The sequence below is a fragment of the Stylophora pistillata genome, chromosome 7 (genome assembly GCF_964205215.1).
Source record: "Stylophora pistillata chromosome 7, jaStyPist1.2, whole genome shotgun sequence".
In the NCBI taxonomy this organism is placed as follows: Eukaryota; Metazoa; Cnidaria; class Anthozoa; order Scleractinia; family Pocilloporidae; genus Stylophora; species Stylophora pistillata.
The window spans coordinates 29,778,449-29,795,969 of record NC_142525.1 but is presented as its reverse complement, the minus strand read 5'-3'; the positions used below and the strand labels follow the sequence as shown (position 1 = coordinate 29,795,969).

At 36.7% G+C, this 17,521-nt stretch overlaps 1 protein-coding gene and 1 long non-coding RNA gene across 2 annotated transcripts; both read left to right on the top strand.

Annotated features, from left to right (window-relative positions):
• Positions 1 to 584: 584 nt before the first annotated feature.
• On the top strand, positions 585 to 5,934 carry LOC111320718 (upstream stimulatory factor 1). The gene is made up of 5 exons (XM_022923396.2): positions 585 to 1,378; positions 1,492 to 1,582; positions 2,343 to 2,401; positions 3,100 to 3,215; positions 4,004 to 5,934. Exons 1-5 carry the CDS (start codon positions 706 to 708, stop codon positions 4,220 to 4,222), a joined length of 1,158 nt encoding a protein of 385 aa, XP_022779131.1. The 5' UTR covers positions 585 to 705; the 3' UTR covers positions 4,223 to 5,934.
• A 3,357-nt stretch (positions 5,935 to 9,291) lies between these two features.
• LOC148727402 (uncharacterized) lies at positions 9,292 to 17,317 on the top strand. The gene is made up of 3 exons (XR_015990166.1): positions 9,292 to 9,495; positions 10,416 to 10,497; positions 16,502 to 17,317. It is a non-coding gene; the product is annotated as an uncharacterized LOC148727402 (long non-coding RNA).
• The last annotated feature ends 204 nt before the right edge of the window (positions 17,318 to 17,521 follow it).

Genomic DNA, 17,521 nt, shown 5'->3' with positions numbered 1-17,521 from the left:
AATTGAATACGGCGGGGTGAATGTATCTTTTCTTCATTTTAATTTCATTCCTTTACTTTTTATTTCCGCCAGAGCCACCCCTTTCTTTCGGCGACTAAAATCACTTTGTAAGAATTATTTTCATTCAAGTTATATTTTGTTCTCGGAGTGTTTTGGCAGGGAGTGGTTAGCCAGGTTTTGATCAGCTGGTAACAAAACTTTCCTGCCCTCAGAAGTTCAAAGTGCACAGAAAAGTGGGAAACGTCGAGGCCTACGGTTTGTCACATGTATAGGGTGTGGTAGACTGGTAACTAGTTTGCTCTTGGAGAAAAAAAAAATTATAGCAGGTAAATTTGAAAACACCGTTTAGTCCTGAAATCTTAGGATATTTCAGCTTATCTCAAGACATCAGAACACCATAACTGTTTTCCACGTGAATGGTCACAGAAAAATAAAATCGAAAAAAAAAATCAATTGACTTTTCAACCCAGCGTTTCCATCAGAAAGTTACAGAGGAAAATAACCAATCAACGATTTTGAACTCACCAAAATCACGTGTTTTGTTACATGTCGGTACACGTGATTGACCTGACCCTTTCGGTTTTGATAGACGGTTTCCAACAGTAACGAAAAAGGGCGCTGGAAGGGAAGCCGAGATGACGTACCTTATCATGTGATGTTCGTTGTCCTCGTGGTCAGTTTCGTCGCTTCTCTCTTCTTGTTCACATGACCAGTTTGTTTGACCCCATGACCACGACTCCGCACTCTAGTTCTCCAACTTTGGACATGCTCGACGGGTCTCTGGATCCTGAGAAAAATTCACCGCTACAAGATCCCAAAAGTACCGATCCAACACAAGTGCCAGAGCCAGAAACAGTCACGGTCACAGTATCGACCGTTTCCGAAGAACAAACGGCAGCTGCTCTTGTAGGACAACAAGCGAACGCAGCTTTCGGCGATCCGGGCACTCTTCAGTTCCAATACAGAACAGACGCTACGGGTGTACAAACGGCTGGATTTAATGGAGGGTCGCAGCCAATTCGAGTCGTTCAGGTTCAAGCCACCGATCCTACCGGCGAACGAGTAGATGCCGCTACGGCTGCTTTTGCTCCCCAAGTTCAAACTGTTATCCAAAGTCCATTTAGTAATGGCTCTTCCCCTACACACACTGTGGAAGCTGAAGGCGCGGCAGATGGGGCTAGATTCACGTATTTTCAGGCGGCTGACGGCGCGACAACAGCCACAGTGGTTCAAGCTGGTACGAACGATTCTTTAGATGGTACAAGCGCCTATACAGTGCGAAACATTCCCGTGTCGCTTACTCAGCCATCTTCGCCTTCCCAAATACCAATTACAATGGCCGAAGCACAGACTATCACCACTGTCGGTACTGCTGCAGGTGGGCATATTTTTTTTTTCATTTTAATTCAAATCTTTGACCGCAACACTGCTGAAATTTGATTTCGTCGTTTTGAGTACGAATTCAAGAGATCTTGTTCTACCATGCCATAGGTGGTTTTTACGTGATGATGTCTCCGCAAGATGTTATGCCAAGCGGAAACCAACGGAACATAGCTCCTGCCATGCCTCACAAAATCTCCACGTAAGTGAAAAGTGATAGTTTTTATAGGAGAAGGAAAACTGTTTATCAAAGAAATTTATTCCTTGTATATAAGATGTTATGTTGGCTGTAAAAATTTGCTTGTCTTTTGTGGATAATCTTTTATTTATAAGGAAATTTATCATCTACATGAATATCTACAAACTACCTTCGTTTCTTTACTAAAGTTTGGTTTCGATCTTACTAAAACGGGGCATTTTTCTTAAACAGCTATCATGTTGAAATCTTAAGTTCCCTTCTGAAACATAAGTGAACAATTTGGAGGTGGTTCAGCTGGTTTATTTTTTCGATTGGTACTTAAAAAATTAATTTCTTCAAATGGTAAGCCTCAAACCTCAGCGATGTAACATGATTCGAATGATCGATGGCTGTTGTCATTGAGTCAACGAGAGTCGTCTAATTCGAAACCGTTTGGACTTGCAAAAATCTCAGAAACATCCGTGGAGATAATCATTAAGTGTATTTCCGTCGAAGAAAGTTTGTAGTGTGTTTGGAATTTGCATTAGTTTTTGAATTGAGCGGCTATAAGTCATGTGTTCAGAAACACATGATGGTTTGCTTGTCACATGATATTCTTCAATCATGTGACGGTCATGTTCGATTTACTTGGTCTTCTCGGTCGATCAAAGCATTAATCAGTCGCACGAAGGTTAGATTCGTACTTTCTACCCTCGAACGGAGTGATAGAGGTTATCAAAATGGAAGTTGTGTATGTCTTAAGTAACTCTGTTGCTCTTAACAGGAAGTTGGATGCTCCGCGAACCGCGAGGGATGAAAAAAGACGAGCGACTCATAACGAAGGTAGATTGATTAATCTCAAATTTTTGACGGTTGTTTTGAAATACGATTGTAAAGTAACATTTTGTTCAATATATCATTAGTTAAACGAAATTCTAAAGCATCTTAACACCTCAACTATTTGAGATTACTTTCTCCAATTTAGATATATTCACCACATGTCTGATCTAAGTTTTGTTAAAAATGTATTCTTGAAAGTGTTGTTACTAACTGAAAGTCATTTTAGAAAGTTTAATGGAAAAAGCTATTGTTTAGGTAGTAAAAGGTAGGCAAAAATATTGGCAGATCTCCAGAATTTTAATTTTCCACTGAATGTCATATGATTTTAAGATGATAATAGAAGGAAGGTATGTACTCCAATTTAAAAATTGATAAATTGAGCTTGTTAAGTGACAATTTGTCAAGTTAAGTACATTTTTACATTGATTTAAAGGTGCCAGGGAAAGTGGTTAATAGAAGCAGTGTCTGATCAGCATTTTTATCAATAGACCAAATACTGGTACTTTTCTGTTCTTTTCTTTTTTTGATCATGTGTTCTCTTTGTACTTGTAAGAAGTGCTAGAGGAATACACATGATGTCCACATGACTTAACACATGGTCTGAACTTCTCCCTCTTTTAATACCAAGTAATTTTAAAAAATCTGGTTAAAAATTACAATTATTTTTAATGTTTAATGCAATCATTATCATCTCACTTTAGTTGAACGTCGCCGTAGAGACAAGATAAACTCATGGATCAACAAACTTGCTAAGGTTGTACCAGAGTGCTGCACTGAGCAGACAAAAGCTGGCCAGGTTGGGGGAGCACAGAATATTGTAAGTATTTTAAATTTTTCGTCTTCTTAGTAGCCATTCTCTGGGATGTCCGATAATGCTTTCCCCAAACTAGCTACTACTTTCAACCCAACAACATTCCTATTCATGAACAGGCCAATCCCAGAGAGCTTTCTATTTCCTGGAAGGCTCTTGTGCCAGTTTTGTCCTTTTGTCCAATCAGAGTCTGTATTTTAAGGCATTATGCAACAAGTATTACAGAATAAGGGAGAAGTTTAGTTTCTAAATCTGATTCCTATCATGTTGGCGGCTTGCAAGGTGGAAATTTTTGTCATCGACAAACTTGCTAACCTGATCAAGAAAACTGACGATTTGTTATTGCTCATGTTGGATTTAATCTCCACTAGCAATGGTCAATTCTTTGTTGCTTGTCTTGTGGGTCAGTCTCTGTGCACCTCAATACTTGATTTATTAAACATTTAACTCCCAATGTATGATTGGTTCTCCCCCTAGCTGCTACATTTTTCTTTCTGGAAACCATTTTGCATCTATGTTACCAATTTGGGACTTTCAGAAGGTTGTATCACCGGTCCCAGGTTAAGCCATTCTGTTAACTCCCTGTTTCATGTTCTTGGGCAACACACTATACTCCAAGAAAGCCTTTTTTAACTCAAGAAAATAAATTGGCACCAGAAAAACTTAAGGGAAATGTAGAAATTGTAAGATCCTAGACATGATTAGTGTAGAAGTTCTTCCCACAATTTCTTGGAATAATTGAGATCGGATATTTGGAGATCATGAATTTAATCTTTTTCATGTTCCTTTTAAAGAGTAAAGGAGGTATTTTGTCAAAGACAGTGGACTACATCAATGAACTGAAATTACACAATACACGAATGGCAGAAAATATTAAAGACACAGAAAGACTTACCATAGACACAGAGCTCTTACGACAACAAGTAGAGGATCTTCGACAAGAGAATGCTCTGCTAAGAGCACAACTTCAGCAACATGGAATTGAACTAGCTACCACTGGGCAGACTGTATAAAAAACTGTCTTACCGTGAAACTCAAAATACAATGGACACCAGTATTATTTATGGGATTTAATTTGTTTCAAGAAAAAACCCATCAGGTGACATAAAGCTAAACCACAAAAAAAAGGCAATCATTAGTTTGTGGTTTTGAGGTTTGAGCAAACGTTCATAGCTTTGGTTTCATTGGGCAATGTGAAATGAACCATTAAAACCCTAAGAGTGATGAGGATCTCCGATTTCTCCCAACATTGTCACCCCTCGATGAAAATTTAAGGTCATAAGGTAAAGGAAATGACTGCAAACTCAAGAAGCTTTTGATTATTAGACAAATTTTTTTGTAACTACCACACGAAATGTTTAGAGGACAGGTTGGAGAATTTTATTCTGGTTTTAGGGTGTAGAGGGTGAAAGAAGAATTAATCCCAATTTCCATGTTTTTTCAAGTTTCTCGGTAATAGTGTGTTACTTTTTTATTAAGCTGTCATCACCCTGTATATAAGCAATTCATATGACGGCAGTCTCCCAAAGCTTCCATGGTGAGGTTGAGATTCCTCGTCCGGTGTTCCATGAATTTTATTATAGTCACTCTTGAAGAAATAGTTTTAAGATCAATATTTGTTTTCTGAAATAACTAGTCTCTTGATTAACATAATTGTTTTGTTAGGTAAGCTATTTTATTTTCACAGTGAAGAATGTTGATCTCATTACTTTGCTGTTGTTTTTTTTTTTGTTTGTTTGTTTTTGGGTTAAGCTAAATTGCCTTCACAGGCCAGGGTAATTTGTTCCTTACTGTGAAGTTGCAAATACTAAAATGACTTATTTTTAAGTTATGACTGTTACCTTGTGAAATATCAGGTTTCCAAAAGTATGACTTTGCAAAAATTTCATGTGGCAAGGTGCTTTACAACATACATTGTTAAAGTAAGGGTTGGTTTGATATTTGAGGTAATTGTGTTCAGTTGTAGAAAATCCTCATGTACAAAGAGAGCTCCATTCATAATTGAAAAACGTAAGGACCTTGTGCTACAGGGGAATATATTAATGCAATGCATTCCTATGAGAAATGTTTTGTCACTTGCTGCTAGATTGTTCAATTCTGAATTGCATTTCAGAAGTTGAAATGCCCACAGTCAATGCCTTTTTGACCAAACTGGAAGTAGTCATGGTGAGATTTCACCAACAAGAACTGAGCCGTGTAAGAGTGAAATTATATGCAGATCTCTAAACCTTTTACTTGACATTTATGATTGGTAACAGGAAACATGTTTGGCTTTCATGTCTATGCTGCTCTGTCAGCTTCTCAAAATACTCTATCCAGTTTTGCAGCAACTGTACCTCAGAGTCCAGATTTTCACCATGGTAATCATTAGTTTGGCTTTAAGTGTCCCACTTTGGCCATTTGCATTGTGTCTCAATCATTTCAGTGTGGCATTTTTCTACCAAACTCGCATTTTGTGGCTACTTTGAATCACTTCGAACTATAATTTTTCAGATCACATCAGATAAAAAATCTTGGGGTTACCTTTTGTGGAAGGTGATGGTGTGAAGGAGGAAACTCTGAATTTGTAAACATTTTTTTTTTTTTCTTATTTAATCTCAAACCCCCAGAATTTGTTGTGAGAGAAGCTCTGTAGAGGAATAAAATCACATAGATTTATGAAGTAAACTGAATGACAATATTGAAACAATGTACTGTAACAGTACAAAAATAAAAGTTTAAAATCAATTCATATGGTTGTTTTATGTGCTTAAAAACTAAAGCTCGGGAACTAGTGAGTGGAGTCTGCGTTGGACAAGGAGAAAAAATATTTGCTTTCGATTGCAGTTGCCAGTTGTGGATAATCTTATGAGCGAATTTACCTCTGAAGTTTGGCTTCAATCCTGAGGCGGGCATTTAAAAACATAAAAAAAAATAGGCAGTTCAGACTGCATCTGGCTACTGCTACCGCATCCCACATATTTATGGGTGCCCTGTTCCACAACATTGTAGTGAATAGCTGACTCTCAACCAAGAACTAGATGGCAACAAATTATAATATTAACAAAAAAGTGATATAATAAATATAAGAATGATAACCTTTAGACGCTAGCTAAAGAACCGTAAGTGTTCCTTTCAGTTGGTTTCTCCTTTAGGCTCCAATAATGATTAACTAGGCTTCCTTCACTTTTAATTTTGCCTTTTAATCATGGACAATTTTCTTATTTAATCGCAATTCCTTTCTTGTGAGACTTAATATACACAACAAAATACTCCATTCCACCGTTCCATCATCCCATCAAATAGGGTCAACCTGTGAAACTCAAGGTATCGTATTTCGGACCTTATTAACCCCGCAAATTTAGCAGCTCTTCATAGCATTTGTCGCGGATTAAAAAGGTAAAATGTTCTCTTTTCGAATAGATAAAATATTTCTTCAAAGTTTCCACGATGTCATTTCCGCAAGTTGAAGTCTTTTTTCAATTACTTGCCGGAGACGCCATTGTGAAATTAGACTACGAGTAAGCCGTCCTTTTCGGCTAAGTCCATCGCGCGAGTTAAAAAAAAAAAATCAGTGAAAAAAACAAATGATGTAAGTACGCTGTAGGGGAACTCTTGGTGCGGCGCTTCGGTGTCACTCCAATCGGCCACAAGTGTCCAACATCAAAAAACTACCATTAATGTCGAAAATCGTAAATTGGCCACTAGTATTCAAAATAATAAACCGGCCACTAGTATCTAAAACCAAAAATCGTTAGCTAGTGTTCAAAACCGGACACTAGTCCCCTGGTATTCAAAATCCAAAATCGACCTCTAGCTTCCAAAATCGGCCACTAGTGTCTAAAACCCAAAATCGGTCACTAATATCCAAAACCCGAAATTGTCCACTAATGTCCAAAAAGGAAAAATGGGCAGTTTAAGACTGCATATGGCTACAGATATAGTACAATTTTTATAGCATTAAAAAGAAAGTGTTTGTATAATGATGCCAGAAGGTAGTTTTACAGATTTGTCTTACATGCAAAACAGTAAAATTGCTGCTCCAACACTGACATTTATGAGTACCATGTTCCACAAAAGGAAGATGATTCAAGAATTTAGTGAATAATTGACCCTCAACCAATAATTTCAAAATGGTAACAAATAATAATTATTATATAAGTTATAATAATAGCTATAATAAGCAATGATAATTTATAGGGACTAGCTCAAGAACGTAACCTCACCGTTTCTCTGTTGGTCCAACCTCTAAGCTTCAATAGTGATTAAACTATGCTTGTTTCAATGTTCCCCGTTAATTATAAAATATATTTGACTTATTTTATTGCAATAAAACAAACAAACAAACAAACGAAAGCGATGCAGGTTGAAAAACAGCAAGGTCTTGTTAACTCGATATATCGGGGACTTGTGGTTAACGGATAGTCAATGACCAGAAGCACATAGCCTTGGTTATATAAATAAAAATTTTGTCCACGCAAAATGATTAAGTTCGAGTTGATATTTCTAAAATTATGGCACTATTTGCAGCTATCTAATGAATCTCTCTTGGTTGAAAATCGAACTAAAGGAAAGCATCCTACCTCGTTTTCAAAGAACTCGGTGTCAGTTATTTTAAACACGCCTTTTGAGGACGGAAAACTCATTTGAATAACAAATAATATTCATACTTGCGCTCAATCTTGCACGTGGAAAGAGCTTACGAGTTACAAGAAAGTTGAGCGTAATTTTTTAGCTTCTATGGAGTCAAGAAGCACGTCATTTCGACCTTACTACCCCGGATAATGTCTGTACTGTCCACGTCGGCGAGTGTTTCTTATGCTGGATCATATGACACAACGTAGGACAAGTACTCAGCCGCTATGACAGTTCTACTTGAGCGAGACTTTAGTGGCAACGCGAGAAATTCGCAGTTTATTGTTAGTGTCATCACCGCTTAATTACTTATTTCCTTTTTCATTCCTGGATATATTTTTCACTAGCTGTTATGATCTTAAAATGTTGACCTTGAGTGTGTTTTAATTAACAAATGGTAAACACCACAGCGTACACTATTGAGTTATGGATGCACTCGGGAGGTTGCTAAGCACGAAAGAAGCGTAAGAGTCGCTCGAGGCGATAGCCGAGAGCGACTCTAGCTTCCGGAGTGCTTACCAAACCTCTCAAGTGCATCCATAACTCAATAGTGTACGCTGTGGTGTTTTCCATTCGTTTATAACTTAACATTGATACATTGTAGCTAAAGAGTTCCCTTTTATTTAACAAATCTTACGCGACCAGAAAAAACAAACGCGCGCGGAAAAATAGTCTTTGCATATGCCCACGTCGGTAGCGTACACCCATGGGCAAATGGGGAACGCTAAATTGACCAATCAGAGCGCGCGCTTTACTTTGGTTATGTTATAAACGCACTTATTCTTTCTCTTTTCCTCCAACCTCGCCAAAGAAGGGAAGGGCAATCGTGAAAATACCATAACGTAGACACTATTTTCTCGTTACCAGTAAAATTGATTCCCATCTTTCATACAGAGGTTGTAAGGGACAATAATTCCTTTTATTATCCAATTGTGCTTCGTAGAGTACAAATAACGTGCGAGACGAGTACAAATATCACGCGATATATGTACCCCAGAAATATCTGCGAAATTCGCCCGCATTGAAATGACAATTTGGCCTGTTGGATAATAAATTTCTTATTGAACGTTTTGTTGTGAGTATTTTTACTTGTTGTTTTTATTTTGACTCGCCCTACGGGATCGTCAAAATACGGCACAGCTCGTAAAAATATTCAGCGATACTACACAACAAAACATCTAATAAGATATATCTATTTATATTGTCAGGAATCTTAAAGAGATATTTTACGATTGAACTTGCCAACCAGATAGTTGTTATACTCTTTGTCGCTTTATTCACACTGCAAAAACCCCACTTTCAACTCTGGCAGCTGTACAGGACAATCCTGAATGCCGTGACAGGCCTTTATTTGGGAATCATCGTAATCATTCTCACTTAGCATACTAGATGTTAAGGCACATCACTGCATTACACTGGTGAAATTTATGATGACCCTTTTTTCGAGAACTTTCCTTATATTTTCATTCAGCATCAAATACGAGGGCCACATCCAAAGTTTTCTCTATTTCTATATGTACTAATTTCCATTTATAAGAGCACAATCGAAGAAAGTATTCATGGATTCTGTTTTTTTCCCTTTTTACCTCTAGAAAAGCATCGAGTATGGGATAAGAAGCTCGGAGATTAAGGAATGCAAGAGAGGAAAGAACAAAGAAGAACACTCGATAAGGTTGGTTTTATATTGTTGTGACAAATTTTAAGACTTTTTCTTCATTGTGAATCTAGATAGTTTAATAGCTTAGTGTTTAAGTTTCTCGACTTTTGTTTACCATTTTTCATCGTCAAATTTTAAACCTAGATGTTTTAATTGTTTAAAAGTTAAGTTTTTCGCCTTTTTTTTTGCAATGTTCCATCGTCAAATTGTAAGAAATTAATTTACCAAAGCTTGTAATCTGATCGATGCTGAAGGCTAACCAAAGTAAAAATAACGGAAACTGCAAATGAATTGAAACCCTTTTTTAACAATCTCTTTTCTCGTCGATCACCATCTGTTTGTTTAATAACCGCCTCCCGGTTAGCTCAATTGGTTAGAGCGCCGGATTGTGTTGTGCGGGAGGTCGAGGGTTCGAGCCCCGGCCGGACAAATACTCATGGTCTTAAAATAAGTGAGGAGAATTTGGTACCTTTCTATAATATCAAGAAATGGATAGATATTCTAGTCTTCTCGGATAAGGACGAATAAACCGTAGGCCCCGTCTCCTGCAGGGTTAGGGGTAGGAGACGTTAATTTCCCACGCACGAGATTACTGTGTGGTGGATGTCCTCCCCTGGGGTGGGATGGGAGGGAAGGTGAGATCGTTACATGGACTGAAGCGGCTGCCAGAGGCGCCTGATAATGCTGACGTCCGATCTCAACCTTATCATTGTAACTAGACACGTTTGTTGTTTAGAGTGCTTGAGACTTTCTACTTTACTTTCTACTTTCTTCTAATAAGACTAAGGGACATCATTTGTAAATTTGTCAGCAGAGAATGTGGTGGGAAGCTCGCTCTGGATGAGTTTTCCGATCCAGACATTGACCTTTTAGTTTGAAAATCACTCAAGTATGTGCACATTCATGATTTCTTTGTCTCTTTTTTTTCTTCATAGGACAGTATCAAGAAAGAAATAAGAACACATCGAAATCAAGAACGGCAAGGAAGGAAACAAACACATGACAACTTCTAACAAGGTGAGATGTCACACGGTAGTAGTAGTAAGAAGGAAGGTAGGAAACTCTTTATTAGCACTATTTCAAGAGGTTACTGCAGATTATAAAAGTCAGATTATATAGAAAAACAGTAAATTACATCAATAATCAAAAGTAAAATGTGTACAGTGACCAAGGTAGCATAGCTTTCGAGTTGGCCATTGTCACGTATAATTAACTGGTGTATCTTAACATTTACACAAGACTTACCTTACTTTAATTCTATATTTACACTAACCAAGGTATTTATACACAATTAGTATTATAAACAAAGAGAATAGAGAAGTGAGTAAATAAGGAAATAAATAAATAAAAATTTAATTAAGTTAAAAGAAGGAGAATTAATTTTTTTTTATATTGAATCAAAAGAACAAAGACTAAGAACAAAGAAACTAAAGTAAACTAAATCAATGCATTCTAAGAAGTAGATTGTGAAGTTAGCAGATATAGCTTGAATTGTTTGGAGAAGCGAAAATAACATAATTTTTTTAGATGCAGTGGAATAGTCTCCCATATTTTCGATGCAATGAAAGTAAAAGTAGAAGCTCCATAATTATTATGTATTAGAGGCCTACGGAAGTTAAGGTTAGAAACAAATCTAGTAATAGTGGTAGTAGTAGTAGTGGTAGAAGTAAAACTTTATTTAATTTCAAATCGAATTGAAGAGTAGTATATAAGCACTAATATCTCCGAGATATAAATACAGTGAAAAATATATGTACAATTAATGAAGAAAAAGAAAAAGAGAACAATAAGATGTATACATGCTTGTAGAGTCATATATTTTACCAAAAAATGGCTCTCTACGCCTGTTCGTCTGCATTCAGAACGATGTAACCTGGATTTAGCGAATGTTTCCAATTCGAAACTAGCTCGGTTAGTAGTGATGAAAAATCCAAACTAAGAAATTATTCCACTAATTTATTCGTGTTTTTCTCGTTGCCATGTTCCCACCAATCACGTAGCTCCTTTTTCTGCCTTTAAAAGCACACACAACCCACAATTCCCCTATTCGCTCCGAAGAAGGGCTAACGCTCTAAACGTCAGCTTTTATAATCGTAACGGTGGCCAATTTACCATTTCAACTTTGTTGATATATTGAACTTATTAAGAAATTATTCAATTCTTCCACTGTCTGATTTCTTGAATCTTTTTCTGGTTGAGTTGGTGTTCATTTGTTTTCAGTAGTGTTCGTTTAATTTGATGTATTAATTGTTCCATTGATACTTTCTGTCGGTTTGGCACCAGTGTCAAGGAAATACCTTGTCATCATTGTGCTTGTTCTGATTCACCAGACCAATCAAGTTACCATAACAACGGTTTAGTCTATCAAATTATTTTCAAGTTCTACGATAAGAGGATAATTATAAGAATGATATCAATCTTCTAGCTTTTCCTTGATCTTTATAAAGCGATTACGCACTTATTAGCAAAGCACAGACAATTCGGGTCATCCTCGGTGTAAAAACCTGACCAGGTATTCTTTGATTCATGAGATATTGTTTTGCTGTACTCTATTGTTTATAATGTTTTGTTGTCTTTGTTTTACGTCACTCGCGAGCTTCATTTGAGAAGCTACATTTTGAATATGAACATGAAGATGAATATAGTTTATATGTGACCACTTGCAGCCCAGAGGCTGAATTACGGGTGCAGTGTAAGGTTGAGAACAGACGTCAGCATATCAGGCGCCTCTGGCAGGCGCTTCAAGGTATAAGCCTAGTATGTTTCACGTCTGCCCATGCGCTCATCCAAGACTCGCCTAAAGTGCGAAGAATATCGCATTTGAATGTCTGCTCGCCTCAAGGTGATAATATAAATGTCTAAATCTAGCCTAGCCTCACACAAGGATAACCACTTTTCTAACCTCCAAATCAACGTAGTACTACCCTATTCTAGATTTTTCAGAATGCTTTACTTTAGTAAGGCACTCTTTATTTAAGAGTAAACTGATAAAAAAGAAAATGGTGTCACGCGACGGAGATTATTTATTCGCTGAGCACTTACAACAGATGCTCGTCTAGGGAATTTTTTGCAATGACATTGCGTAACTAGAGCTAGGATGATGGTCATAAGATGTCAAAGAAAGCGTTCATTTATTTACAATTTTCAGAAAACCTGAAGCCTAAATTTCTCGGCTGTTGAGACTAAACACAGTTCATCATTTCATATTTCTCAAGCTAAGCTACAGAATTTTGTTTAGGATCTCCGATAAGTTAGAGCCTGATGATTTCTGACACTATTCACCTCCTTCGATAACACACTTGGAGCTCAGTTGTTGAATGTCTCATCCCTTGAGGCAAGAAACAATTATCCATTTCAAAATTTTTATTTTGTGAATTACTTTTGAGATCTCTGAAGAGTTTTAGAGTCTTCCATTTTCCTTAACAGCTGAGTAGAGCCTACCTATCATGAAATTAAGTCTTGAACCAAATTAAAATTGTATACTCCAGAAGTAGATATTTTTATGTTGAAGTTCTTCCTGAGTTTGCCCATCAAATTATTTAAGAATTTTTTTGACGCTATTCGAAGAAGATCTTTGAGCCTAAGAACTGCTTAAGCTGTTGTGGCTAAAAAGCCAAGTCACAATGGTATGCACCTATTAATTTCTGATTTATTGATTTTATCCGGCATCAATTGACGTTGATCTTTTCTTTTTTTAAATTTTGACTTGATCTGAAAATCTTATAGACTAGTTGTTTAAAATTTTTGAGCTCTTAGGGCTGAAAAAAAAAAGCTAGAAAAGTATGAATTGATGTTTGTTTCTCGAACTGTCTCCAAGGTTTATCATCAACTGATACATTTCACTCCAACATGATTCACCAAAACTGTTCGAGTTTACCCATATATCTTTATTATCTTTATTACTGTGGAGGCGCGGTGGCCTCATGGTTAGTGCGCTCGACTCCGGATCGAGTGGTCTGCGTTCGAGCCCCGGCCGAGACATTGTGTTGTGTTCTTAGGCAAGACACTTTACTCTCACAATGCCTCTCTCCACCCAGGTGTTTAAATGGGTACCGGCAAATTTAATGCTGGGGGGTAACCCTGCGATGGACTAGCATCCCATCCAGGGGGGAGTAGATATACTCCTAATCACTTCATGCTACAGAAACCGGAGTTAAGCACCGGCCTGATGGGCCACTAGGCTCGTAAACAGACTTTACTATCTTTATTACTGGTTTTCCTTAACAAAATTATAAACATTACCAGGCAATAATACATTTATTATTATTATTATTATTATTATATTATTACTGTATTATTAACGAAAGAAAGGTAACTGTACACCGCAAATAGTATAGTTAGTCTAGGCGATGTAGAGTTAAGATATATACAACATAAAATAATAAATATAGGGAAACATAAGCATTTACATATCTGCTAGAAAATTATTACACAAAGAGAGAACAAGATTATTAAATACAAAAGAAAGGAATTAAATAAGAATAATACTTAAAAAGATAGGCGAATATATCTAATTTTTAATAAAATATTAAGCTTTTGATTAAGAAATAATTCATCAGCAGGATTATACACATTAGCATAAACCCCCTCATGTACTAAAAACTGCAACAATTCAGTTTGAAGGCGCTTTTTGAATGATTGCTTTGGGTGTGATTTCTAAGACTCTGGGATATTTTTCCAGATTCTAGCTCCAAGCCTTGAGAAGGATTAGTTCTCTGTTTTGTCCGTGAAAGTGAATTACATGAAATTTACCAGCAGCCGCAGCTCTGGTGTTATAAGAGTGAATCGAAGGTTACCCAGTGACTAGGTTCTTCAGATTTTATGGTACAAAATCATTGTCAATACCATGCATCAAAACATCTACTGATTTATAATAGAGCATATCAATAGGAAGAATATTTGATCGCAGAAATAATAGAATTGCATGCTCAGAGTTGCTAGAGAAGCAAATTAAGCGTGGAGCTCTTTTCTGAAGTATCAAGATTTTTTCAAGATTTGTTTTTGAGGTTTGGCCCCAGACCAAAAGGCCATAAAACTGAACTGAACCAAACTGAACTGTGAGCTCAAAAGCTGATCTCTGTCTTTCAAATTGCTTCCAGAGTTTTTCATCAACTGCATGATACAGTACTCCTTCTTTTCAATTCAAATCTAAAGCCTAATTTTTTAAAATTCTGAGTTTGTAAGGCTGAAGCCCATTGAAAGAATATGCTCAAATATTGATATTGGATTCTTTAGTTTTGTTTAACGTTTTTTATTAACTTATATATATATATTTTTCTTTTGATTCAATGAAAATCTCGGAGCCTAATCATTAACAATGTCTGAGTTCTTGAGACGAAAGCCAGATTGAAATAATATACTCCAAAACTTTATTTCTGTATCCCAACGTGCTCTTATAGTTTATCATCATGTACCACTAAAAAAGATTTTTTTTTTTTTGACGTGATTCTAGGGACATCGTAAAGCCTGAGTTCTTGAGGCTGAAAGTAAAGTGAAACACAATACTTCAAAACTTAATATTTCTTAATTTTTTCGCGGAATTAATTCCTAAATCTCAGTAGTTTTTTAAATTTTTTATTATCTAAGTCAGCTCTTTCGATTAGGAAAAAGAAAAACACAATTTGCTCATAAATATTAAAGATTCTTTTCTTGGCTCGGGAGTTCGGTTAAAATGTTAGTTAAATTCATTGCGTGCATTTCAGTTTATTCCTGTGTAAGATATAGGTACAGTAAGCGGGCTCGACTTATATTTTATCCTGAAAACGTATCATGAGAAAATCTTTGGATAGAAAAGTTTAAACTTTTGGAACAATTCTTTTTAATTGGATTTGCTTTGTTAGTTGTACTTATTCATTTCTGTGAAACATTTACTGCCACGGGCCTTATAATCCAAATCTCGGTATTGTTTTGCTTGACAATGGTGGGACACCAAAAGTAATCTAGTTTTAAGTTTATGAAAGAAATAGAGTAACACGATTTCATTACCTTACCAAAGCTATTTAATTATAGGAGAGTTCTTTAAAAAATACATTTTGTCAAAGGGGCAATTTGCAGCTTTACATCATTGAAAATCACCGCTCACTCATTTTAATTAATAAACGCAGTTAGATGTAGCTCTTTGGCATACAAAGCCCTGCTTTCATGTCCAAATTGAGCACTGTGGAATGAGGCATTGCCGCTAGCATTGCGCATAGCTCACTAGACTTTTCTAGTTTGAGCACTCTGGCATGGCTTAGACGATACCACAAATGTGGGATCGTTTGGGGTGACCAGATAGGTTCTCCCCCATCCAAGTATCAGCACTGCACTAATGAGGCCCAGAAGGCCGAAACAGTTCTGTCTGCAGTTAAACGTTATTCACATATTTATTTCTTTCCACGAATTCTGACGCACCAGGATTTGCATCTATATATTCCTTTATCTATTCATGGTTCTAACAGAATTCGGTTCGAGCAAGAACTTGTAACGTGCAATGCTCTGATTCTGTTACTTTTTGGTTTCTCGTCGAAGACTTGATCAAGGGCACTATCTTTATTTTGGACAGGCACTCTGCGAATAATCAGTGATATAATTTTAGCTAGCAGAGACTAGATTGATGCAGTAGTGACATGTAAATTCCTTCGTGATCATGGCGGAATTGCGGGCTATCAGTTCTAGATTATCTGCTTGTTATTACCCGACTTAAATTGTCAATTCTTTTTTCAAATGAAATGGTTTAATCCCCGAAATCAAGCAGGTGAAAAGCTAAAATCTAAAATCTAACTTGAAGTCATTTCGACGACAACAGCCAGAACAAAATTCTGTGAATGGCATCAAATTTACTGTTAGACCCAGGTCCCGTTCGCGTTAATTTGTGTAGTCACTCAATGATTAAAGATTTAAATACAGACTGACTCGTCTAATATTACCATATACACCTTTTTGCGGCAAACCAACTCTGGACTATATTATCGCTTGAGAAAGCGGAGTTCGAATTCGATTGCATTTATTAATTTATTGTTTCGTTTTAACTTTTTTTCAGACTGACTGGTGAATATCTCTGATGCTGCACGACAAACAAGGCTGAGATCCAAGTAAAATACATTTTATTTAGAAGTACAAAACAGATGTAGCGCAGTTCTTTCAACAATAGGGACCTTAAGCAGTCAGGACGGCAACGCCAAGGAAGACTTCGATTATAAAATGAATTTCTATTGTTAGTCAGAATTTCAAAAATGGCTGCATGAGCTTACTGTCTTATGCGGCGCCACAGCTGAACTTCAGTATGACGTATAGAAGTAGCGTTGAGTTCCAAATGGAAATTGAATTAATTTGCCGTCGTGGTTTCGGTTCGCAGACGACGCAAATTTTGGCGATTTCACGTTGTTGTTTTGCATAGGACGGCTAAGAAATGTACAAAGTTTTAAAACGCACGTGATGGGCTATTGTTCTGCCAATTAGATCTCTTGTTTTTCCACGTCCTCGTTGCCGTCGTGGCTGCTTAAGGTCCCTATTATTTCGAGTCAAAGCCTAAGATTCAAACGGCAAAATCGAGGGCTGAAAAGTTATTTAGTGACTTTTTTTTAGTCGGTGTAATCAATGTCAAAGGCTGTTTGAGATGAAAAATTTTCCTGCCAAAAAAACTTAGAAAAATACGGGTGCTTAAAAAACGCATGCGCTAATTTTTTTACCTTATATACTCTGTAAGTAACATTTGTTCAAATGTGGCGAATTTTCCCGCCAAAATAGGGTGCTCAAAATACGCATGCGCCGCCTTTATTGCCAATTAACTGTACATTTGTTTACTTATTACCTTCTTGTATTATTAGTAGACAAGTCAGTAAAGCAAGTGAGTCCAGTTTGAGTCAAATTTTATTGCTCCACAATGTAAACTCAATAAGCCCCAAAAGTGTCATGTGTTTTGAATATCTCTTTAATCATGAGTTTATTAACTTTCCATTAAAGCAGTAAAAAAGGTGTTAAGGAAGTTTTTTCGTATATATACTAAGACTTTCGGCGGGAAAATTTGTACCAATTTGCACAGAGTTTACCCTGGCAACAT

Bases quoted from the DNA above. Each gene is read 5' to 3' on its own strand.
- LOC111320718 (XM_022923396.2), top strand. From the start codon at position 706: ATGACCAGTTTGTTTGACCCCATGACCACGACTCCGCACTCTAGTTCT. The intron at 2,402-3,099 runs GTAGATTGATTA...ATCTCACTTTAG, and splicing joins ACGAGCGACTCATAACGAAG to TTGAACGTCGCCGTAGAGAC. The intron at 3,216-4,003 runs GTAAGTATTTTA...TTCCTTTTAAAG, and splicing joins TTGGGGGAGCACAGAATATT to AGTAAAGGAGGTATTTTGTC.